Here is a 23,773-nt window from a genome sequence, read left to right on the forward strand (position 1 = left end):
GCTTGAGTGGAGAGCTCGAGGCTAGAGTGTGGGGCAGCGCAGAAATCTGGTTAAAAAAGTATGGAACTTCTGTCCTTGCAGCCAAAGTATACACTCTAGAGGCTTCATTTCTTCAGATTAATGAGGGTATGGTTGTGCTGATTGGATTAATGTGTTCATGGAATCCCAGAGTTTTTTAGTTTTGGCGCAAGGAGTGTTTGAGTGACACAACCTCTGCCAAAAGCCCCATAGGCTCCAATACAAATCTGCCGACATATTTCTCACAAAAATCCACAAGGTACACGTTCTGTCAACGGCCATAGGAGCCGTATTTATTACCGGACAGACATAAAACACACATCCACGCGTTCGGTAGAGTCTTGGGTCTCATACAAACGCCGTATTTTTTAGATAGCTGTTATAGTTTTGCGCTGGTTCTCATTTGTTTGAGGTGTGGATTCTGTGTAACTCGCTGTCCTGTGTCTGCCCTTGTGCAGCCGCACAGGTGCGGCGTTGTCGTGGTTACGAGCACTCACACGCTGCAGGATCTGTCTGTGGCTCACAGCTGCTCCTATGACCTGATTAGTGGAGTCACATGACGCAGCTATGCTTTCTGTCAACAGACCAATATGATAAAGACACTAGCCCCCCCTCCCCCCTCCCCCCTCCACCCTGACCTCTGCTCACTGTTAATCACTCAGTCAGTCAGTATGTCTGTCTATTTCTCCTCCTCTCTCTCTCCCTCTATCTCTTCCTCACCACCCCTCCCTTCCTCACCCTCTCACCCTCCCTCCCTCTATCTACACCCCCCCACCCCACCCAATCCAATAATTTCAAAATAAAAGCCCCATGGAGGGAATTTTTACTGTAATGTTTGTGATGAGGCCTATTAATTAAAAACTTCTTAGTTTGAATAACAAACATTCTGTCTCCCACTACGAATATTACTCGTACTTCTAGTACTACAACTGATACTTCTACTACCGTACTACTAGTATTTCTACTGCTATTAATACTACAACTACTACTAATGTTATTACAAATACTACTATGGCTAATAGTATTACAGCTGTTTCTACTGCTATTGATACTAAACCTACTATTGCTGCTTATACTGCTAGTACTACTAATACCACAATTATAACTAATACTACTACTAATATTACTACAAACAATTTTAAACAAATTTAAGCTCCTGCAACTTCTGTTTTTAGAAAATCTATTGAAATTCAGCTTCCCCACTTCCTGTATTTTCGGCAGTTCTTTAAAATAATTTCAGCTATTCTTATGCCTCTATCAACAGCAATTTTTTAATATTCATTTCTGTATTTTTTTGCAATATTTCAAATTTATTTCAGCTGTTTTCATTTCTGCTTTTTCAGCAAATCTATTGAAATTCCTTTCAGCTTCTCCCATTTCTGTATTTTCAGCAATTTCAAATTAATTTCAGCTTTTCTAATATCTGTAAGTTCAGATGTATTCAAATTCCCTTCAACTTTCTGTATTTTCAGCTATTTTTAAATATTCATTTCAGCTTTCAGCTTTTTGCATTCCAACGCATTTTCAGCAGGAAATGCATTTTCTAGTTTATTGTTGGAATGCATTGAGATGCATTCCAAGTATTGTTCTTCGAATCTTTATTCCGACTTATTATGTTTCTTCTATTTCTTCCGCGCCGCCTTTCAACTCCTTCACACTTTCAGCTATTAAAACCATTCAAATATAAAATTATTCAGCTCCTTCAGGAGAGGGGTGCTATGACTTTTCAGCTTTTTAGCTCTTAAGCTTGAATTTATATAAATCTATAATCATTAATATTTTAACATGGTTTTCCAATGGAGATCGTTTTTCAAATCCTCTTAAACTTCTTCAACTTTCAGATTCTTCAGCTTCGCCAATCTTTCAGCTACAGACACCATTTCAACTTTGAAATGTTGACACAGGTCTCAACTATTTTATGAAAAAAACTGCTTCTTGATATCTATTGTACTTTTTTCATAATCACTGATTATGTTTCACTAGTTCTTCGCTCCGTTTCTGACTTTTACATGAGTGTGTATTGCGTCTGCTAGAGTGGAGAGCTCGACGGCTAGAGTGTGGGGCATCGCAGGAATCTGGTTAAAAAAATATGGAACTTCTGTCCTTGCAGCCAAAGTATACACTCTAGAGGCTTCATTTCTTCAGATTAATGAGGGCATGGTTGTGCTGATTGGATTAATGTGTTCATGGAATCCCAGAGTTTTTTAGTTTTGGCGCAAGGAGTGTTTGAGTGACACAACCTCTGCCAAAAGCCCCATAGGCTCCAATACAAATCTGCCGACATATTTCTCACAAAAATCCACAAGGTACACGTTCTGTCAACGGCCATAGGAGCCGTATTTATTACCGGACAGACATAAAAACACATCCACGCGTTCGGTAGAGTCTTGGGTCTCATACAAACGCCGTATTTTTTAGATAGCTGTTATAGTTTTGCGCTGGTTCTCATTTGTTTGAGGTGTGGATTCTGTGTAACTCGCTGTCCTGTGTCTGCCCTTTTGCAGCCGCACAGGTGCGTCGTTGTCGTGGTTACGAGCACTCACACGCTGCAGGATCTGTCTGTGGCTCACAGCTGCTCCTTGTGACCTGATTAGTGGAGTCACATGACGCAGCTATGCTTTCTGTCAACAGACCAATATGATAAAGACACTCGCCCCCCCTCCCCCCTCCACCCTGACCTCTTCTCACTGTTAATCACTCTCAGTCAGTCAGTCAGTCTGTCTAATTCTCCTCCTCTCTCTCTCCCTCTCTATCTCTTCCTCACCACCATTCCCTTCCTCACCCTCTCACCCTCCCTCCCTCTATCTACACCCCCCACCCCACCCAATCCAATAATTTCAAAATAAAAGCCCCATGGAGGGAATTTTTACTGTATTGTCTGTGATGAGGCCTATTAATAAAAAACTTTTAAGTGTGAATAACAAACATTCTGTCTCCCACTACGAATATTACTCGTACTTCTAGTACTACAACTGATACTTCTACTACCATACTACTAGTATTTCTACTGCTATTAATACTACAACTACTACTAATGTTATTACAAATACTACTATGGCTAATAGTGTTCCAGCGGTTTCTACTGCTATTGATACTAAACCAACTTCTGCTAGTACTACTAATACCACAATTACAACTATAACTACTACTAATATTACTACAAACAATTTTAAACCTCTTTTTATTCATCTCAGCTTTTGTTATTTCTGTACTGTTTTAAATTAATTTAAGCTCCTGCAACTTCTGCTTTGCTTTGCAATATTTCACATTTATTTCAGCTGTTTTCATTTCTGCTCTTTCAGCAAATCTATTAAATCCTTTCAGCTTCTCCCATTTCTGTATTTTCAGCAATTTCAAATTCATTTCAGCTTTTCTAATATCTGTAATTTCAGATATATTCAAATTCCCTTCAACTTTCTGTATTTTCAGCTTTTTTTAAATATTCATTTCAGCTTTCAGCTTTTTGCATTCCAACGCATTTTCAGCAGGAAATGCATTTTCTAGTTATTAATGGTCTCTTCACAACATCAGCTCCGACTGCTCGTCTGTAGGAACTCTGTACGGCCACCAAACAAAACACTCTAATTAAACCAGATAAATGTGTCCATCTGCACTAAACACTATAAACATTCCACAGCTTGATGTTAATTCAATCAAATATCATTTATCAAGTACAAACAATTTCCTACATATTTAACTCCATCATCTTCATCAGTGCTTCATCATCATTACACATTTCCAGTAGAACATCATCACCACCTTTGACTCAAAGATCACTTTCACATCCTCAGCACTCACCTCTGGTCCTCATCGCGTCCTTGTTGACTCGACGGGGAAATTTAATAGGATTCCACTAAATATTCGTTAATTCAATGTTAGTAATAAGAAATAGAAGTAGGGTTCCATGTCACACAGAGAGGAGAGCTTCTAATAATAAAGTAACTGCTGCAAACCACAGTGACCTGATGTTTATATTCAGGTCGCAGACGTTTGAGATGAAACTTTTTCTACTTTTGTTAGTTTAAAGCTGCTGCTGAGACACAGAAACAGAAAATCCACATGAGCTTTGTTGAACTTATGCGTCTGTTTAAAAGTGTGTGACTGCTTCAAATTCAATGTTGTTTAATATCAAAGTGTTTTAGTCGCATCAAAAAGCTCATCTTCCTACATTAAGGTCCCAAGTTCAGCAGCTGATCCTCCAAAGGTGCAAATGTACATCAGGTGTTTATATGACATGATATAAAGTGCTAACTGTCAATAACAGACAAACCATCGACAGACTCAGTTGAGGCTTCAACACAATATATTCAATCTGAAGTTTGTAGTTCTACATTAACAGAAAGTACTTTATTTAACATTTTACAGTGCGTTGTGATTTTTTCTGTGTGTCTTTAACTCGAGGTCACACATCAGTCATCATATTATGAAAACATAACTGAGAAGAAACTAAAAATCATGAGAATATTATCAATGTGTGGAGCATGTGTGTATCATTTATGATTATTTTATAGGAAGTATTGTAGGTTCTACCCCGTCTGTGTTAACTTACAGGTTATTCTCTTTTTGGTTTGACATTTGACAAAAAGGGGAGGAGCCAAACGAGACAATCGGGTTCACCTGCAGCTCCCTGATTAGATCACTGTTTTATCCTTGTTTTCATGGGGGGGTTAGTGTGCAAGTTAATAATTCTACCTGTCATTTCCTTTGTTATAAAGTGTGTGTGTGAGGTGTGTGTGCACTCGCCACACTGAAATATAAGCAGTAGCTGCAGTCAGCAGTGTGTTAGGCCTTCATGTGAGTTACAGTCGTCCTCCATGTTTTATCTCCCCAGACGTCGTCCAGAGGTTCCATTCAGTCTAAAAGTGTCCGAGCTGTTTCCACGTGATGTTTCCTTCCACTCCGTCACCGTTCACACGTTGCTGATGCGAACACTGAGGGGAGTGTCTCTCGCCCGGCCTCGTTCCCCCCCTCTGTCCCGGTAGTTCTGCTCCAGACGGATCTTCTCTGGATCGGACACATCTGGCACGGGCCCGGCCCCGTTGCTCTGGTACGCGCGCTGCGGGCTGCACGGTTTGAAGACGGGCGCCGTCTTGGTCTTGGCCACTTTGTCGAAGAAACCGAAGTCCGCCACGTACTTCCCCGATGGGGAGAGGGAGACCACGGGGGGGAACTCGTAGCCCCAGAGGATCTCATCCGGCAGGTAGGAGGTGCGCACCTGGCAGGTGGCCGAGGTCGGCTCAATCTTGGCGCTCATGATCACCAGCAGCTCGAAGTCCGCCAACTCTGGATCCGTCCAGCCCCCACCTGGTGGAGGGGGGGGGTCAATGTGATGGGACACAGTACGGAGACGTGTAATACAAAGGGGAGGAAGGAAGGTGGAATTTGTACAAAATACAGAATTTAAAAAAGGGACTCAGTGGAGTTTCTGACCACCAGGAGTAACTTTACTATGAGCTGGTTGATTAGATGCTCAATCAGGTGAAATAAATCCTGCCAGTGGTTTCCACTACTGCACCGATCGAGCGTTTGTAAAGGTGATGCTTCAGGAGATGCAGCGATGCACCGTTAAAAAGCAGAAGAGGAAGAGGTTTGCTATAAGAACACAGAATGTAGAAGTTAAAAGAAAGAAGAGGAACTAAAGGCAGGAAGGGTCATTCACGCAAGCAGCTGACAAACCCCTCAAACGAGGAAGTTCAGGGCTGATCGGCAGTTCAGATTTCTGTCAAGTCATTTCTTAGAAAAACGTCATGTTTTATAACTAAAAATGTAAATGTTTCACAGAGAAATGTTGCAGTAGGTGGAAGGAAGCAGCCTTACGTGAATTGCACCCGTCCTTTCTACCATTTGGATGGAAGGAAAAGGCTTAAACCTCTCTTCTCTCTATCGTCTCCTCATCTCAGCATAGAAGTTACACTTGGCTGCCGAGGCTCGCAGGGGGCATCGATGAGGTGGTAGAAGGTGAGGGGCACGATGAGGAAAGGACTGTCGCTGGACATGTCCACCTCGAACGATACGTTCCTCTGGTCCAGCCTTCCTTGGTCAGAGACGTCTGCAGCAGTTTTCCACTGACCATTTGGATGGAAGGAAAATGCTTAAATGGGTTAGGGACATTGGGTGTGTTGGGTTGGGTGCGTGTGGGGTGGTGAGTGTGAGTTGGAGAGGTGTTTCTGCACAGACTTATCTTTCCTGATCGACGCGGCGAGCCGTAGTCCAGGGCGGTCCAAAAGGTCTCTCCGGTCGATTCTTCCTCTGTCAGTGTCCAGCAGGTCTTTTTGAGGATTCCTCTCGTAGGACACCACAGGTCCAGCTACCAGCGATCTGCTGTTTTGTTTGTCCCTTCGTCTCTCACTCCTCTTTCCTATGACACGCAGCCTGTGTCAGGTGTGACCCAATCTAGCCTTCGTTGTCCCGCCTTCTTTATATTGGCCAGGTGGGACAAAACAAGTCTGCAGACTTTGGTCTGCTACAATACCGCCACCTGTAGTGAGACCCGGGTGCAGGCTAGCCCTCTCTGGAACTTAACGTCTCACTTTGAACTAATCCCCCCTCCACCTATATAACACGTCTCCGAACCAGACCTGTGGCCTTCTCCACCTTTGCGGCCGGGCCGGTCATGTCCTCTGGACCAGTGGAGATGAACGGGGCCACCTCACCCCCCCAGGAGGCCGCTTCTGCCTGTGGGTGTCATGAGGTCCAAGCGGGCTGGAGACCCGTGCGCTACAGCAATGGGCGTTGTGAGCGGGTGGAGCACCCCGTGGAGAAGTCCCTCGTTCTCCCATATTCTCTCCTCACGTTGATGTCATTCCCCTGTCTGTTATGGTCTTGCCATGTGCTTGTGTTTTTGTTTCTGTGTCCCCACTAGTGTCCTCGGAGTCCCGCTCATTGCACCTTCCTCCATTGACACAGCGGCGTCTCATCTTCCCGTTATCCAGCTGACATAAATACTCCTGCTTTCCTCGGCCAGCCGTCTGTAAACCCGCCCCCCCAAAGTGCAAAGTGTTCGACAGTTTGTAGACACACATATAATCTTCTTATATTTGTGACCTATTTAGCTTCCCTCCACTGACCTGACACCCCAGCAGGAGACTCTTGCGCATGTTGGCGACCTTGATCATCAGGCAGGACTTTCCCTCGTGGGTCGACACCACCACATGCTGGCTGAACTTCAGGGCTTCTTTGGCCGGGCGACCTGAGCGGAGAAATTATGGGGTGAGATCAGTCTTAATAATTGCGAATGCGCACAGAGCGACTCGCGAATGCAAACCGGAAGATTCACAGATGTATTTGATTTACAAATACATTCCAATGCACAGATCAATGAATTTCGATTTATATTTGCGGATCGCACTGCATTTACTCGTGTGTGGGTTTATTGAGACTCTGCTGACGTCGCAGATCCACAGGTGCGTGTTACGCACGCCTCGTGGAGGAGGGAACGCAACGACCCTCCGCTCGTCATCTCAATGTGGTAATGGGGGAAAGGTGTGGTGCGTGTAGGTACACGGACGACCAGAACACACATAGCCCGTAAAAAGGAATGTTTATTAAAAATTATATATATATATATATATATATACACACACACGGGTTGCTTGGGAAAAGGGGGCTGGGCGGAACCAAAACAATGAACAAAACAAAATAGTCCCTCTTGCCTATCTGACCTGAAACACCCCCCCCTAACCTAGCTTGAGCACTAGCAAGGCTCACTAACCAAATACAGGGGGTGGTCCGCCCAGGTCTTGCCTAGTGTTTCTAGACAGGAGGATGACTACGGGTGGTGTAGACCCATGGGCAGCTTGCCTACGCACTCCCAAGGTGCTTCCCCTTTTCCCTGGGAACAAAAGACAAAAAAAACAGGATTAAACACAAAATGAGAAGAGCGCTTTCACAAGCACACAGAACAAGATTTGACAGAGACTCCAAGTCACTCTCTGCTCTACAACCCACACCCAACGAGCGAGAACTTCATAACAAAATGGCACCACTTTATGTGTTGCGAGGGAAGGAATCCAGGTGCAGCCACTGACGAGTGGGTGGGGCCAGATCTCCAGTCTGGGGACTGCTGCTCCTGGAATCAATCACCTGTCAAGGCACAAAACAAAGCCACCAAACACAGAAAACTGGGGAACGTAACAGTGCGTTTCTTTCAACATGAACCTGTCTGTAGCCAATCAGATGTCGCCCTCATTTTCACCGTGGCCCTGAAGTGCAAAACACAACGGCAAATAGGAACGCACAACGCAAATAAAAACACAACGAAATGAACTCCTTAGGGAAAGGGTTGGGCCTTATAGGAGAGGACGGACCCTTCTGATTGGACAGACGTCTGTCTGTCTTTTAACAGGAAATGATACAGGACTCTGAAGCGTCACGCGCTCCTCACGCCGAGGAATCTACTCCGGTCATGTGTGCACCACAACATCAGCCGATGTTTCCAGTGTGAAGAGTTAGTTTGTGACCCGATCAGATGTTTTACTGCATCTATTTATTTGTTAAGAAGCATTTACACAGAGAAAAAAAGATCAGTTTCCACTGATCAGCAGGGAATTTTCGGCCATAAGTCAGTTAATCCATCTTCAAATAGAGCAAGAGGATGAAACTTGGATCATACATTTACATTATAAGTTGTTGATACAAATGTGTATGTAAACATTTACTCTTTACTCCCTGTTATCCACGTATTTCATTCATATCAGTTACTTGTTTTGTTTCTTTATATTGTATGTTAATATTTTATTTATGTTCAAACATGTTTCTGCCATTAGACGCTGCTCATCAGAATCATTTAATGTGCAGGATGATTTCTGAGAAAAGTTGCTTTTGCAGGTTCCTCTTTCTTTGACATGTTCTCTATTTTCAGAGGGAACATTTTAAATAAGGAAGTGTTTGTCTTTGCGAGTGCAGTGATCGACAAGATAAGTTAAAGGTGTTAAACTGAAGCAAAACCGCAACTAACACACACGGTACAAACAGCATTTTATATTCATGTAGTTTATTGACAATAATGTTTGGTCCTTTTTATTCTCTCAAATGTTGGTTTTGTTCCAGGGAGCAGAGATGAAAAGCTTCCTCTACGACACACTCACATGATATGAATAAGGCCTTTAAAGTGGAGCAGGTGAGGTACTTTGTGGCGTGGTGCTCGTCCTCTGGCTCACGTCCACTTGCTGTGTCCACAGTTTGTAGATTTAACGTCATGTCCAGGAAACGGGGTTAGTCAAGGTGTCTCGTGTCTCGTGATTTCCTGTTTTATTTTGAAAATGAACCTCCCTCTCGTTTCAGGCAACTTGCCCCTTCCCCCCGTGTGCTGGTCTGATTGTCTGCCCGCCCCTGATTGTTTCCACCTGTGCCTTTTAACCTGTGTGTATTTGTTGTCTGCGTCTCCCTTTGTCCTGTGCTAGTTCGTCGTGATGGGAAGTTCGGATCTTTTTACCGACTCGGTTCTTTGAATCTCGTTCAGTATAAACGAGAAATGAACAAATCTTTTTTTGAGAGGACTCGTTCAAAATGAACGAATCGTTCACAAACGACACATCACTCCTAGTTCGTCTTGTCTCACGTCAAGGAACCAGTGTATGTGAGCATCCGTAGCTTTACCACATTTGGGTTCTTCTGTTTAGTACATAGTGTTTTATTTCAGTGGCACTTGGCCTTTCGTTAATGAACTTTTGTCCACGAGTCGTGCGTTTGGGTTCAGGGCCGTTGTCCGGTCGGGACAGAACGAAGTGGCAGCATGAACCCAGCCGACTCCGACCACTTGAAGGCAGCACTTTGCTCCCAAGTCTTAATCAGCAGGAGGATCCGGTGTCCGCCTACTTTGTTCCTCTGATGAACGTTGAGGTGTAAATGAGCCTCCTTGACAAAGGGCTGAACTAAATCTCTTTACAGGAACAGATCTCAAGCCGTCAGAGAGGAAGTTCAAAAGGAGCCTGATGACGAGCAGCTGTGTGCAAACGTCTCCGAGCTTCTTTGAATCAGAGGCCAGCTGTTAGTTTATTGTCAAGCAGAACACCGGTTGTTGCAGCGTGGGGTCGGAGACTCCGTCATGTCTCTCTTCGTGATACTCGGGCTGCTCGTCTGCATTCAGGCTCAAGGTGAGAAACCAACTAAGCACTCAGGTCTTTATTCTATGTGTTGTATATCAGGGGTCCTCAACGTTTTTCTGGCCAAGGACCCCCAAACTGATGGCGAGATGGAGCAGGGACCCCCATTCTATGGAGTTTGGTCCGTCATCTTTTATTTTGGAGCTTTGCACTCTTTATCCGTGAGCATAAACGCGATGTGATCCTGTGAATGAACCAGTGAGCAGCTTGAGAAGCTGAATGTGTGTGTTGTGGACTGAAAGATAACGTCTTAATTTGTATTTAAAGACCATGAATAACATTCTGATTCTGAAGAAATTTAAATGTGTGGGGAAAAAAATTGTTTAAAAAAAAAAAAAAGGTCTTATCAACATTTGACGCCCCCTTGTTGAAGACCTGTTATAGATTATCGGTCATTATAATACGAGTAGATGAAATCCAGGCTTCTGATTGGTTGAGAGCGGGTCACATGTTATACAGCTGACCCGAGCGTTCAGTATCACTGCGCACTCAAAGTAACACGTTAGATTTTGCGCTACAGTTAGTTTTTAGCTTTTATCTCGGTGGTGATCGCCGAAAAAAAAGGAAAATCCCACAAATGATCAGTTTCAGGCAACCGGACAGTTACGGTGGAGTCATGAGCGATGTGAACGAATGAGATGATGCGGGACCCGATTCTGTTCACACGCACGTACGGGGACTATTTTCTCTCGAATACTGAGATGAGACACAACGTTTGGTGGCTACAACGATTTTGTGCTGAAAGGCAGCTATTTACTTACTTTTTATAATTTATAACCGTTCGAGGGTTAATTAATACATACATAATATTTATGCGTATACATGTCAAACATTCAAGAAGGATTTCTGAAAACCTTGAGGGAAGTAAATATGAATCTTAAAAAGTTTAATGTGTTTCTGCTTTGTTTTAACGTTAAATCTTTTTAAAATGACTGATATCTTACAGACTTTTGAAGTCTTAAAGTACTATTTAAGGTAATAATTGCACTTGGTGTAAAGAATAATGATAACCTGAAAACTACAAAGTAAAAACTTCTGCTCGAGAATTCTTTTTGCAAACATTTATTTTCTTTTCAGTATTAAGAATTAAAGACAAAGCCTCAATACAACAATGTAAGAGATTTAGCAAAAGAAACTAACTAAATGTACCAAAATATTTTTTAGTATGCTAAAATAAATGTTATATGAAGTCTTTACATATTCAAACATTAAACTTTTGTCTGAATGACTTATTTATTCTTATATAAACACATAAACAGAAAAGGAGAAATGCATCAAAGCGAGTGAACAATCAGACAAACTTTCCAAATACATTCATGACTTGTCTGACTAAAGTTTGGGGAACAACAGTTTGCGTGAGAGGAGTGAAGGACAAGGTGAAAACTTAAAGGCAATTGTTCCACCTCCTTAGTCTGTCTGTCCTCAGTGAGACATTTAAAGAGACGTCTTGCAACCATTGAGAGGTGATGATGAGCTGAAGGTGAACCGCTGGTTCAATGTGTAATAAATAAAGTGTAGTGATGGAGGAACATTCAGCAGTGAATGATTCATCACATATTGTGGTGAGACGGAGGGAAAGAGGACAAAGAGACAGACTGGAAATACTTTGTCACGTCAAGAAGAACTTTGAGCAGCAACTTGCTCTCAGTGGGTTTAGTTTCTGCTGTTAAGCTTCTCTGTGTCCTCAGGAAGAGACGACGTGAGACATTTGAAGAGACTTCTGTCACTTCATGTTAAGCAGTGATGAGCTGAAGGTGAACCGCTGGTTCAATGTGTAATAAATAAAGTGTAGTGATGGAGGAACATTCAGCAGTGAATGATTCATCACATATTGTGTGTGATGTTTATTGTATCATGTGTCTACTGTTTTTACAGGAACCATTGTGACTCCTGTGTTTGTGCTGAAGGGACGTGATCTGCTCCTCAAGCTTCATGCTGATCATCCTGAGGGGGTTTTATTTGTTGTCTGGAAAATCAATGAAACAGTCACTTTAGTAACAATTGATCATAGTGGACAATCAAAAGTCCATGACAATTTCACTGGAAGGGTTGAGTTTGAAAAATTCTCTGTGAGATTGAAGAATGTACAAGAGGTCGACAGTGGAGTTTATTCTGCTGTAGCAGTAACAGGTGTAAACAAACTACTGACTGAATACAAGGTCACAGTTCAAGGTGAGTCTATAAACATTTCACTGATAGTTTCTGCCGCCATGTTTCATAAACTCTTCACAGAAACCTCCCCCCCCCTCAGGACCAGTGTCTCCAGTTGAACTGATCGCGGACCGAGTGGACTCCAGCAGCTCAGAGTCATGTGACCTCCATGTGACCTGCAGGACTCACAACTCTCACATCAGCAGCACTTTCAGATGTGTCGACTGGTTCTGCAGTCAGGAGGGAGGCGAGCGATCAGAGGTCACGACCTCTGGGGCTTCTCTACAGGTCCACCTGTTGAACAACGTGATCATCTGTAACCATAGCAACCAGGTTCACTGGACCCAGGGCTTCAATACTGCTAAACACCTTTGCTCCAAACATGCTGGTAAGACAAAGAGGAGACGACTTCCTGATAACAGTTTGTAGTTTCAGCCTTTCTGTGTTGTAAAACGATTGCGTGTTTTCTGAGTGAATTCTGAGTTCTTTGCGTCTCTAAAGCTCCTCGTCAGGGACGCAGGGGTTAAATACAAACTCAAGCAGACGTGGTGTTTGTGATGAATCCACCTGTGGTGTGTTTCAGGTCCGGTGCTTCCCTCCGTGTTCCTGGTGAAGATGGTGGTGTTCTCTGTGGGTCTGATCATCATGGTGTCTGCCGTCATCACTGTTCACCTCGTGGACTTCAAGAAGCACCAACAAAGAAATGGATGTCAAACACGTCACGCTGCCCGGGAGGAAAGCTCCCACTTAAAGGTCACCTTCTAAACCCGTGATGATGCTCCACTGACTCACAGCTGGTGGCAGCAACACACCAGGAGAAGAAAAGAGGAAGACGAGCGCAGAGCAGCAAACATGGACGCAAACTATTTAGGATTTAAAGGATTTATAAATTCAGCTTTGCAGATATTTCCTGGTGAAGGAAAGACATTAAAAACGTGACTCAAAGATGCATTTTGGCAAGAAAAAACTTCATGTAAAATCATAGTTCACCTTTAAAACAAATGCTGATAATCCATTGATTATACACAATATATCACACACACAAGACCATGTCAATATGTTTTTGGTGATTGTTATCTTGAATGTTTAATCAAGACCAACTATATTTGAGCAAATAACCTTAAATACACATTGTATATGTGTCTGCTTGCTTGTACAGTATTTACTCGTACATAATTCTGTTCAGCAGGTTTTGTTTTGGGTGGAAACTTAGAACTTGTTGAAGCTTCATACTGATCTTGTGTTTCAGTGATTAAAAGGTCTCGTGTTCCTCTCTGGTTTACTGTGAGTTTTTACCAAAGATTCAATATGTGATATTATTATTGTAAAGACACTTGATACACTGAACGATGACGAAATGTTATGGAAAAATATATTTCTTAAATTCTCTGTTTCACATATTAGTCTCTGTGAAATCCCCTTTCCACCAAAACATTTAGGTTAGGTCAAAAAGATAAAAATTGAAATTATAAAAACAATTCTCCTAATTTTCTGTTATATATTTGTCACAGTTAAGACATATTTGATGTTTTGTTTTTTAAAATAATAAAAATATAAAACAGAAGCATTTCTTACTTTTTTTTCTTAAATGTAAAATATGTAATTACTAAAATCTCCAATTGTGACACGTGTGAAAAGGTGACTTGAGACTTCTTAATGGTTCTATTTTCCACAGATCTGAGCACAAGCAAGCAGCAGATGTGTGGATGTAGCAGCACGAAGCCACCTGGAAACAACCTTGGTGCAAAGTTTGGATCCTAAAAAGGTCTTAAATTAGTTTAAAGACGTAACGCTTAACCAAGCAGCTCCTTCCTGAAAAAGTTCATGTTTCTGTGTTAAACCTGCAGGTCAGTGATGGAAGAAGAACAAACAGCCCTTTAAAGATCTGAACTGTTGTACATTTACTTTACTTGAGCTGCAGATAAAGTGACTCCATCTTTTGGGTGGTGTCTAATTTACTCCATCCTCAAACAGAAGCACATGTTGACGTGTTGGATTTGATGTGTTGGGATGTTTGTATCAAAACAGCAAATCATGACAATCCCAGTGAGACAAAAAGCACCTTTTGGTAAAATATCACATGTATATTTTAACAAACGTGTTTCCTTATCTGATGCAGTAAAAGACGTCCTGTGTTGTACAGATTGTTCAGCGCTCGGAGGCAAACTGTGATTTGTGATATTGGCCTATTTAACCAAACAGGTGGGTACATAGTTATGGAGGACTTGGAGACATTGAGTTTCTATGTAGAGGAAACAAAGAGGATTTTACAGATGTTGAGATTATTTGTTGGAATATTTACTTGGATTTACCGATTCTTTTCCTTCGATCAATACAAAGCCAGACGATTAGAACCACAACTATGACGAGAATGAAAATGACAGTGAGAATTTAAGTAGCAGTCTTCCAGCCAGGGTGAATATGTAGATCTATGAAACAGAACAAGAACCAGATTAGAAGAGTCTTCCTGGTTTAAATGAATGTTTCAATTGATGCTCGTCTGTAGGAACTCTGTACGACCACCAAACTAAATACTTTATTTTATTAAACCAGAGAAATGTGTCCATCTGCAATTTAAATACTATTAACAGTTCACAGCTTGATGTTAATTCAGTAAAATGGAAATCAACAAATACAACTTTCCACATATTTAACTCCATCATCTTCATCATCATCACACATTTGCATCAGAATAACACCTTTGACTCAAAGATCACTTTCACATCCTCAGCACGTCCTTGTTGCCACTAAATATTCGTTGTTAATTCAATGTTAGTAATAAGAAATAGAAGTAGGGTTCCACTTCACACAGAAAGAGCTATGAATAAAGTAACTGCTGCAAACCACAGTGACCTGATGGGCGTTTATATCCAGGTCACAGCCGTTTGAGATGAACCTTTTTCTACTTTTGTCGTTAGTTTAAAGCTGCTGAGACACAAAAAGAAAATCCACATAAGCTTCGTTGGATGGAAGCGTCTCTAATTCGATGATGTTTAAAAAAAAAGTGTTTTAGTCGCATCGAAGCAAATCCTCCTACGGCAAAGTCCCAAGTTCAACAGCAAATCCTACAAAAGGTGCAAATGTACATCAGCTGCTTATATATATGCTTATTATATATTTTAATAACTCCACCTGATATTTGCTTTGTTATAAAGTGGGTGTGTGAGGTGTGTGTGCACTCGCCGCACTGAAATAGAAGCAGTAGCTGCAGTCAGCAGTGTGTTAGGCCTTCATGTGAGTTACAGTCGTCCTCCATGTTTTATCTCCCCAGACGTCGTCCAGAGGTTCCATTCAGTCTAAAAGTGTCCGAGCTGTTTCCACCTGATGTTTCCTTCCACTCCGTCACCGTTCACACGTTGCTGATGCGAACACTGAGGGGAGTGTCTCTCGCCCGGCCTCGTTCCCCCCCTCTGTCCCGGTAGTTTTGCTCCAGACGGATCTTCTCTGGATCGGACACATCTGGCACGGGCCCGGCCCCGTTGCTCTGGTACGCGCGCTGCGGGCTGCACGGTTTGAAGACGGGCGCCGTCTTGGTCTTGGCCACTTTGTCGAAGAAACCGAAGTCCGCCACGTACTTCCCCGATGGGGAGAGGGAGACCACGGGGGGGAACTCGTAGCCCCAGAGGATCTCATCCGGCAGGTAGGAGGTGCGCACCTGGCAGGTGGCCGAGGTCGGCTCAATCGTGGCGCTCATGATCACCAGCAGCTCGAAGTCCGCCAACTCTGGATCCGTCCAGCCCCCACCTGGTGGAGGGGGGGGGGGGTCAATGTGATGGGACACAGTACGGAGACGTGTAATACAAAGGGGAGGGAGGAAGGTGGAATTTGTACAAAATACAGAATTTAAAAAAGGGACTCAGTGGAGTTTCTGACCACCAGGAGTAACTTTACTATGAGCTGGTTGATTAGATGCTCAATCAGGTGAAATAAATCCTGCCAGTGGTTTCCACTACTGCACCGATCGAGCGTTTGTAAAGGTGATGCTTCAGGAGATGCAGCGATGCACCGTTAAAAAGCAGAAGAGGAAGAGGTTTGCTATTAGCACACAGAATGAGGAACAAAAGGCAGAAAGGCCAAAAGGGTCGTTCATGCAAGCAGCTGACAAAACCCCTCAAACGAGGAAGTTTAAACTTCTGTCAAATAATTTCTTATTAAACAACATCAGGTTTTATAACAAAAAATGTAAATGTTTTACGGAGAAATGTTGCAGTCTTACATAAATTACCACTCGTCTTTTCTCCCATTTGGATGCATGAATCTCTCGTCTATCGTCTCTTCATCTCATAGAACTTACCTTTGGCCGCCCAGGCTCGCAGGGGGCTGTTGTCATCGATGAGGTGGTAGAAGGTGAGGGGCAGGATGAGGAAAGGGCTGTCGCTGGACATGTCCACCTCGAACGATACGTTCCTCTGGTCCAGACGAACTGTCTCGCCTTCCTTGGTCAGAGACGTCTGCAGCAGTTTTCCACTGACCTTTGGGGGCGATAATATAAACAATGTGCAAAGAGTTCTACAATTTGTACAGACACATGTAATCTACTTATATTTGTGACCTAATGGAGCTTCTCTCCTCTGACCTGACACCCCAGCAGGAGACTCTTGCGCATGTTGGCCACCCTGATCATCAGGCAGGGCTTCCCCTCGTGGGTCGACACCACCGCATGCTGGCTGAACTTCACCGTCTCACCGCGCTTCTTTGGCCGGGCGACCTGAGCGGAGGAATTACTTCTGGTTTCGGTCTTGTGCATGAATCCGTGTGGAACTGTGTATTGTGTCTTGTGCATACGCTACCTTGGCGAGGAAGGTACCGGTGATGAAGATCTCCATCAGCATGGTGATGACCAGCTGGACGATGAGGAGGACGATGGCAGCAGGACATTCCTCAGTGATGCAACGGAAACCGTAGCCGATGGTCGTCTGGGTCTCCAGGGAGAAGAGGAAGGCCCCCGTCAGGGTCTGCATCTGCATCACACACGGTGTGTGGTTGGAAGGTGGATCAAACTCTGGAGGTTGAAAAAAAAAAAAAAAAAAGCTCATTCAAGTTGTGCTAATGTTCTGTGTTAATATAGTAGATATTAGAGCAGTGTCAATGCTAATGTGCAAATAAACATTTACAGAGCAGAACATCCAAGTTTTAGCTTCAAAACATTACACAGGACATTTAATTGCAGTTGGGCGAAAGTTGGAGAAGTGAGCGTTAGAAGAGTCGAGGAGAGCAGGTGTCTTATGAATGAACAGCTATGCATTTTATTTGAGTAAGTTAAAGCTTGAGATACTGTTCAGAAAACCAACAGGTTATCGCCTCTACACTACTGCTAGAAATATCCAGTGAAAGTGCACACGTGGATGCAAATGGTGTTTTAGGGACAAATGGTGTTTTATGCATCCCAGTAACACTTCATGCAGATACATCATCTCGCCCTCCTTTGCAGGTGTCATTTCTCACCAATAGTTTTTCATGTAACATTCATGAATACTAAAGTAAATATTGTTCTTTTGATCATTGTATACTGAGACTTTGAGTGGACTGTGTGGGTGTCATTCGATCAGGAAGTGATCAAACCATCTGACATCTGAGTCCGAAGTGCATCCCGAGTGGTTAAATGAAGAATGTCTACTCAACCAAACGTCCTCTCTCCCAATGCAGGTAGTTTCAGTTCAATTTTTCTGAGACGTGTGTTACATCTGTTTTGATATTTTAAACCATTTATTTTACCTAGTAGGGACCGGTGCCGATCCATGGGCCATTTGGTACCAGGCAACACATTCGACTTTATTGTCTGGAAAATGTTTTATTTTGAAAATTGACCGGATTCTCGTCCCCTTGACATATTTTCCAACCGCCACCAAGTGATTTTTTTCACGTTTACAATTGTCCATTTTTGTTACAGTGTAACACCGGTATGACTAAAGGCTGGCGCATGCTTCTGCGTCTTTACGTCAAGCTAAGAAGCTAACAAGCTAACGTGCTAATTAGCTAACAAGCTAACTCGCTAAAAAGCAAACGTAACGGTGTCCAAACCCGGACAGTAGAAGCTAGTATTGCCCAGACAGGACACAGGCTATTTCTACGGCATCTTTTTTTATTTACATGTCTAACGACTGCAGAAAAGTTACTTTGAAAAGTAGTAAGACGATGATGATGAAAGAGCTTTTTTTGCGCTATTTGGATTATTATATGTTGACAGCATGGATGGTAATATTTTACCGACCGTTTAGCCAGTGTTTACTCTCTGATGATGGACGTCTGCCACCTTACCGAAAATGTTTACATAATTAAAACAGTATTTGGCTTGAAAGGTAAGGAGAACGCTTACTTTAATACCGTTAAATCACCTGGCCCCGGTTTTTCAAAAGTAATCCACTAGGATTTTGGATAACGGATTGGATCAAATCTTGAAAATGGATTTTTCAAAGTAAAAAACAGATTACATAATCGGATTAGATCACGTAATCCAATCTTGGTTTTGATCCGGATCAAACCTTTTGAAAAACCGGGCCCTGAATACATCACACCAGGGGGTCCGTGGAGGTACTGCAGAGGGGTCAAGAAATTGTTGGTTGAGAAGACAAATAAAAAAAATTGATATTCTAACAAATTTAAATGTATTGAGAATCAGAATTGTATGTATTGTCTTTAAATACACATTAACATCTCGCCATCAGTTTGTTGGACCTTGGCCTGAAAAATGTTGAAGAACCCTGCATTACACAATTATTTTTATCAATGGTTTTACTGGATAGTTAGCTAAAAACGGTCAGGACACCGTTACGTTAACTTCGGTTAACTGCGTTAACGCCAGTTATGAGCGAGTTGGACAGCTGGCGGTGAACAGCTGTTCGGGTACTCAACGGTCCTTTTTCGGGGTCAATGAATTATTGTTTACTTGAACAAAAAAAATACCGCCATGTACCAGGTCTCACCAAGTAGGTCTCCGTGCACCAGGGCCATGAGGTACCACAGGACCCCGAAAAGGAACCAAGTCCCCGCAAACGTGGCCGTGAACAGGAAGAACTTGTAGCGCCACTGCATGTCCAGAAACGTTGTCCAGAGGTCACGCATGTACAGGGCACTCTGCCCGCTGACGTGCTCGATGCGCACGTTGCTCCGCCCATCTTTGGACAGGACACGCCTCCTCTTCCTCAGGGTCCCTCCAGAAGCACCAGCACCCAGCAAGGGCTTCAAGACGTCGGTCTGCGTCTGCGAGTGGCACACCTTCTGAGGGGAGGAGCTACGAGAGGACGGAGGTGTGGCGGATGTCATCTGGGGACAGAAGAAAGAGGAGTTCATCCTTTCTCTGATTGATTTGTTAAGGTTCCACTGCTGTTAAGAGGCTCATTTGAGGTTAGTTTTGGGCTTAAGTTTGGTTGTAAGGATGGATAAATATTTAATATACAGTATTCGTAACATCAGTATTGCCGCTACACTAGAGATGGAAACGATGAGTGTTGGTTTTGTTAACTGCGAACTGCATTCGCTCTCACAGGAAACTTTTAAACATTCACTTTAAAGGCCAATGACATTAAAAAAGGTACACTAGAAGTGACAAAATTTGGTCGTTGTGGCGCAGGGGTGGAGAGGGTGCGCTGGGAACCGCAAGGGTTTGGTGGTTTGAGGCCTGGCTGCCCCATGTCGAAGTGTCCCTGAGCAAGACACACTTTTTAGTTTCTGCCACATCCCCACTGGATGACAGGGTGAGGAACTTGATAAAAAGTCTGAACACAAACTAAGAAACACTTCCTGCTGTGATCTTTATTTACGTGTGAAGCTGGTATTAAACACAGAGCGCCAGTGTTAATTTGTGATTTCTACGGTTTCTGAACGCCATTATTAACATCAAATGTTCCCACAGTCAATGTATGTGTTTTTAGAGCTTTACGCCGTGGGGCGTTTGCATGAATGTGGCCCTTGTCAGAACATTCACATGGTGTCTCCCCCCATCACACAGACACAGTTCCTGTATCTACATCCGACATCCGACACACTCACTTACGTCCAACAAGCCACGTCGCCCAGTGGGGAGATGATGACCCACGAGGGAGCAGGATAAGAAACAGGGGAGACACAAAAGGGGAGAGTAGAATTAGGATGAAGACGTACTGCATTAAGCCGGCAAACCTTCCACACAGCGTCTCATTTGTCAGCCGGAGAAGAGAGGAGGCGCTTTGACGAATCACTTAAAGGCGAAACATCTTTGTCTGCGAGTCGGACGTCGTCCTAGATAGCGTTCTCGTTTTCAGGCTCTGCTGTTGGTCTCACCAGAGAGGCCTTCAGAAGACAAAGAGGGAGCTTCTGACTGGAAACTGGAGACGGAGGTAAGCGTTTGCTAGGAAATGGGCCAAGGTTTGGCTCTCGAGGAGCCCTGCTCAGGACGTCTTTCAGCCGGATACAGGAGTCCTTTCACGCTGGTTTCTCTCGGGTGTTTTATGCTGCTTTGAACTCTGGATCCTCACAAGGTCTCTCTGTTTCTAGATGTTCTGCGTGGAAGGTGGGATCGCATTCCGCACGATATCGGAGCGGACGGGTAACTTCTTCACAAACAACTCAAACACAGAAGACACGGAATTCAAAGGTAGCAGCTGACTCACAGTCAGCATCCATGGGGTTTATGTTCATCCTCACCAAAGACAGAAGTAAAACCAACGTTTGATGAGCTACTGAGGTGTATCTACCTCTGGAATAACGCTGAGTCCTCTCTGCATGTGGCTGTTTTCGCATTGTTGTGTGGGAAATATTAGATTCACAGAGTTTCGCTTTAGAATAAATGTATTCCCTTTTAACGTGCAACAGTTCCTGGTAGATATGAACATCTGGTTTCGCGGTCAAACCTCTTTTCCCTCCCAGGCTCAAACACCTGACAAACCCCATCAATCCACAAGCTAAATACTGAAGCTTATTAGGGCTTAGTGGAGCGCCACCCAGTGTACAAAAAGGGGAACACGGCTCCGATGTCACACACATATTTGGCTCTTACACAAATAGTTTGTGGAACTTGCTTTTCTTGGTTTCTGAACATTAGAAGAACCAGCGTGGACTCACTGGGTCCATAAACCTGTTCCCACACAGTGTGAATCCAAATAGCTTCTATAGCGCTGAGCCTGGATGACATAACCAATCAGCTTTGATTACATCACGCCGTGGTGATTATGTAACGTGACCCCCTAAAAGGCTTCACTCTTTCAACTTTGCATCCCCCTCTCACCCCCTTTTCCCCCCCGACTCTCAGGTCCTAGAGGGGAAAACAACAACAACAACAACAACACGCATATCAGATGGCCGGAGGAGCAAACGGGAACAAACGAGCGGGAAAACGTTTCCGACCAACCTCTTCAGGAGGATGTATTCCATCTCCATGGCAACGTGGCAACTTAACCGCACCGCCCGGCCTCTGAGGGCCGAGTCCAAAGACGGAAGCAAAACTTTTCCTTTTGCCAAAGCGACGCTGAATGTTTCCCCCGATGTCTCTGTCTCCTCTTTCTCTCCCTCCTTCCCTCTCTCTCGCCACCGTGTACACAGGAATGCTTTGTTAGCAGCTGAGATAAAAGAAACAAAAGACACCATTGACAAAAAACGACCCTCTGCCCATCCGAGTGTGTGTGTGTGTGTGTCTATTTCTGCACATGTGTCGTTCTGTCTGCACGGTGTGTGTGTTTGCGTGCAATTATTTGAATAACAGTGTACAATTTGTGCGTGTGTGTGTGTGTGTGTGCGTGTGATGAGTGAAAAGAAACGAGTGAACGGAAGAGAGGAAAGGAGAGAGAAAGAGATCTGTGACAAAAGGCCCTCGTTAGTATTCTGGAGTGAGGAGTAATCCCCCTTCATCTCTCCCCCTCCGTCTCCCCCTCACACACACGCACACACACACACACACACACACACACTGACTCACTCACACGGGTTGTTAGAAGAGAAGAAAAAAATAACTTCCCAATCCTGGTCACGTGTGTAAACGTTAGTTTAATGAAAAAGACTCTTTACTTCTTTCCTTCTGTTTCTCCTGCAGTTCAACAGTTGTTCCCTTTGGTACCAGATTGATGCATCACGACATAAAACAGCTCCAGCGATCGGGACGTGATGAAGGTGAACTTGCATTTAAAAAATAAAGATAAGAATATAAGTTGAGAGAGTTTAGGGTTGTTAAGTTTGATGGGAGCGCTGACCGAGGACAGATGAGTCAAGTTGTGAACTGATTTATTTATATTTTGTCTTCTACAGGTTTACGTTATTATATTTTCCACATTTGGAAATAAGTTATATTTCTGTATTTCACAACCAAGGGTTGAAAGTGTTTGTCCACTATGACGCTCTGGTTTAGGTTTTGAAGTGTATCCTGTGAAATCATTTTGTTGATATTTGACGTCATGTAATATGCTTTTACAGATTATCATTGGCCTGGAAAATGAACACGACGCATCCACAAGTAACCGTTGGTAAGGTCCTCTCTGTGAACTTAAATGTTGCTTTACATTCAATTCAGACTTAAAGATTTGGCCAAAATACGAGTTCCTATTATTGCAAGCGGTTTATCGAAATTTTTTATTATTATTTATTATTTTAAATGTGAAATATAACAAACATGAGAGGAAAATGAGATGAAATAATACACATTAGTTATTGAATGGAACATGACATAAATGAATAAACTTACCTTACCTTACCTGAACTGAATAATAAAAAGTTCAAACATTTTAACGTTCTTTGCCGTGCAAAGCTCTTTATTTATTTCTCACGCGGCTGAAGATCTGCTTACCTTCACGGAGGGATTGCAATCTGTCAGACGCGTGCAGAGAGGACCGAGGAGCCTTTTCGTCAGCTTTTTGTCTCTCGCATGCTCACGCGACACGACTGCAGTCAGCGAGAAGAGTAACTTCACCGGTCTGCGTCCGGCCACGACTCCGGCTCATCGGACCCCGAGCCCGGTCCCACCGCTCGCATATTCCTCCCAAAGAGACACGACTTGGCTTTATAAGAGGGGTCTCTCTCTATCCCTCTCTCTCACTTTTACTCCCTCTCCCTCACCCCCCGAGTTCCTGTTTTGTCCCCCACACGTCTGCTTAATTGCTGTAATAATTGACCCCCCTTCCCTCTGGTGTCCAATCAGAATCGGAATAAGGGACCTGATGCATGATACTGGTATCAGGTTCAAAATACAACCTTTATTGGAGGTGGACGGGAACGCGCGCAGATACAAAGCGGCCTCGCATTCAAATTCCCCACAAGTGCACTCTGGCACACGTGCACACGCCCGCCAACGGGCCCGGCAGACCCCCCCCCCCCACACACACACACACACACGGTAGAGGTGGAGGTGGGGGGGCCTGTATTACTCTACGACAGCTCTCACTGTGCGAGTGGCAGGTGATCTCTGACAATAAACACAACAATTTTGCCAAATATCCAAAGAGCCTTCAGTGCTCAGCGTTCAGCGACTCTTCAAATGGGTTAATTGTGTTATAGTTGTTGTTGTGTTGGTGAGCAAACACATGAAGCTTGACACAACA

The 23,773-nt window shown here is 43.6% G+C and overlaps 2 protein-coding genes and 1 pseudogene across 8 annotated transcripts in view; 1 reads left to right on the top strand and 2 right to left on the bottom strand.

Annotated features, from left to right (window-relative positions):
• Nucleotides 1-7,220, bottom strand: part of LOC144405557 (ATP-sensitive inward rectifier potassium channel 10-like) — a 113,203-nt pseudogene extending 105,983 nt beyond the window's left edge. Inside the window, exon 1 of the transcript XR_013467205.1 lies at nucleotides 7,086-7,220. The product of XR_013467205.1 is annotated as an ATP-sensitive inward rectifier potassium channel 10-like (transcript). The remainder of the gene's footprint in view (nucleotides 1-7,085) is intronic.
• LOC120815184 (uncharacterized) lies at nucleotides 5,700-13,545 on the top strand. Of its 4 annotated transcripts, none has more exons than XM_078099828.1 (6): nucleotides 5,700-7,227; nucleotides 9,067-9,136; nucleotides 9,907-10,112; nucleotides 11,997-12,293; nucleotides 12,373-12,660; nucleotides 12,856-13,545. In XM_078099828.1, the coding sequence occupies exons 3-6, from the start codon at nucleotides 10,064-10,066 to the stop codon at nucleotides 13,035-13,037; spliced, it is 816 nt and encodes a 271-aa protein (XP_077955954.1). In that variant the 5' UTR covers nucleotides 5,700-7,227; nucleotides 9,067-9,136; nucleotides 9,907-10,063; the 3' UTR covers nucleotides 13,038-13,545. The 4 variants fall into 4 exon arrangements, with proteins under 4 accessions (XP_077955954.1, XP_077955953.1, XP_077955955.1 ...); XM_078099827.1 differs by lacking the exon at nucleotides 5,700-7,227 and adding an exon at nucleotides 8,348-8,981; XM_078099829.1 differs by lacking the exon at nucleotides 5,700-7,227 and adding an exon at nucleotides 8,919-8,944.
• Nucleotides 13,546-14,786: 1,241 nt separating this feature from the next.
• LOC120814848 (ATP-sensitive inward rectifier potassium channel 10) lies at nucleotides 14,787-23,291 on the bottom strand. 3 transcript variants are annotated; one of them, XM_078099823.1, is made up of 7 exons: nucleotides 23,023-23,291; nucleotides 21,598-21,805; nucleotides 19,196-19,503; nucleotides 17,063-17,274; nucleotides 16,849-16,980; nucleotides 16,567-16,744; nucleotides 14,787-16,016 (listed from the first exon to the last, which is right to left on the bottom strand). In XM_078099823.1, the coding sequence occupies exons 2-7, from the start codon at nucleotides 21,624-21,626 to the stop codon at nucleotides 15,622-15,624; spliced, it is 1,254 nt and encodes a 417-aa protein (XP_077955949.1). In that variant the 5' UTR covers nucleotides 21,627-21,805; nucleotides 23,023-23,291; the 3' UTR covers nucleotides 14,787-15,621. The 3 variants fall into 3 exon arrangements, with proteins under 3 accessions (XP_077955949.1, XP_077955948.1, XP_077955947.1); XM_078099822.1 differs by having other exon boundaries at nucleotides 19,196-19,535; nucleotides 23,023-23,289; XM_078099821.1 differs by lacking the exon at nucleotides 21,598-21,805 and having other exon boundaries at nucleotides 19,196-19,535; nucleotides 23,023-23,284.
• Between the last annotated feature and the right edge of the window lie 482 nt (nucleotides 23,292-23,773).

Source organism: Gasterosteus aculeatus, chromosome 3, assembly GCF_964276395.1.
Source record: "Gasterosteus aculeatus chromosome 3, fGasAcu3.hap1.1, whole genome shotgun sequence".
Taxonomy (NCBI): Eukaryota; Metazoa; Chordata; class Actinopteri; order Perciformes; family Gasterosteidae; genus Gasterosteus; species Gasterosteus aculeatus.

What these genes read in the sequence shown, in the direction of transcription:
- LOC120815184 (XM_078099828.1), top strand. Translation starts at nt 10,064, where the DNA reads ATGTCTCTCTTCGTGATACTCGGGCTGCTCGTCTGCATTCAGGCTCAA. An exon ending in ATACAAGGTCACAGTTCAAG is followed by an intron (nt 12,294 to 12,372) that starts GTGAGTCTATAA and finishes CCCCCCCCTCAG; the next exon opens with GACCAGTGTCTCCAGTTGAA. An exon ending in CCTTTGCTCCAAACATGCTG is followed by an intron (nt 12,661 to 12,855) that starts GTAAGACAAAGA and finishes GGTGTGTTTCAG; the next exon opens with GTCCGGTGCTTCCCTCCGTG.
- LOC120814848 (XM_078099822.1), bottom strand. Translation starts at nt 19,535, where the DNA reads ATGACATCCGCCACACCTCCGTCCTCTCGTAGCTCCTCCCCTCAGAAG. An exon ending in CCGGTACCTTCCTCGCCAAG is followed by an intron (nt 16,981 to 17,062) that starts GTAGCGTATGCA and finishes TCCTCCGCTCAG; the next exon opens with GTCGCCCGGCCAAAGAAGCG. An exon ending in GCGAGCCTGGGCGGCCAAAG is followed by an intron (nt 16,017 to 16,566) that starts GTAAGTTCTATG and finishes CCCCTCCACCAG; the next exon opens with GTGGGGGCTGGACGGATCCA.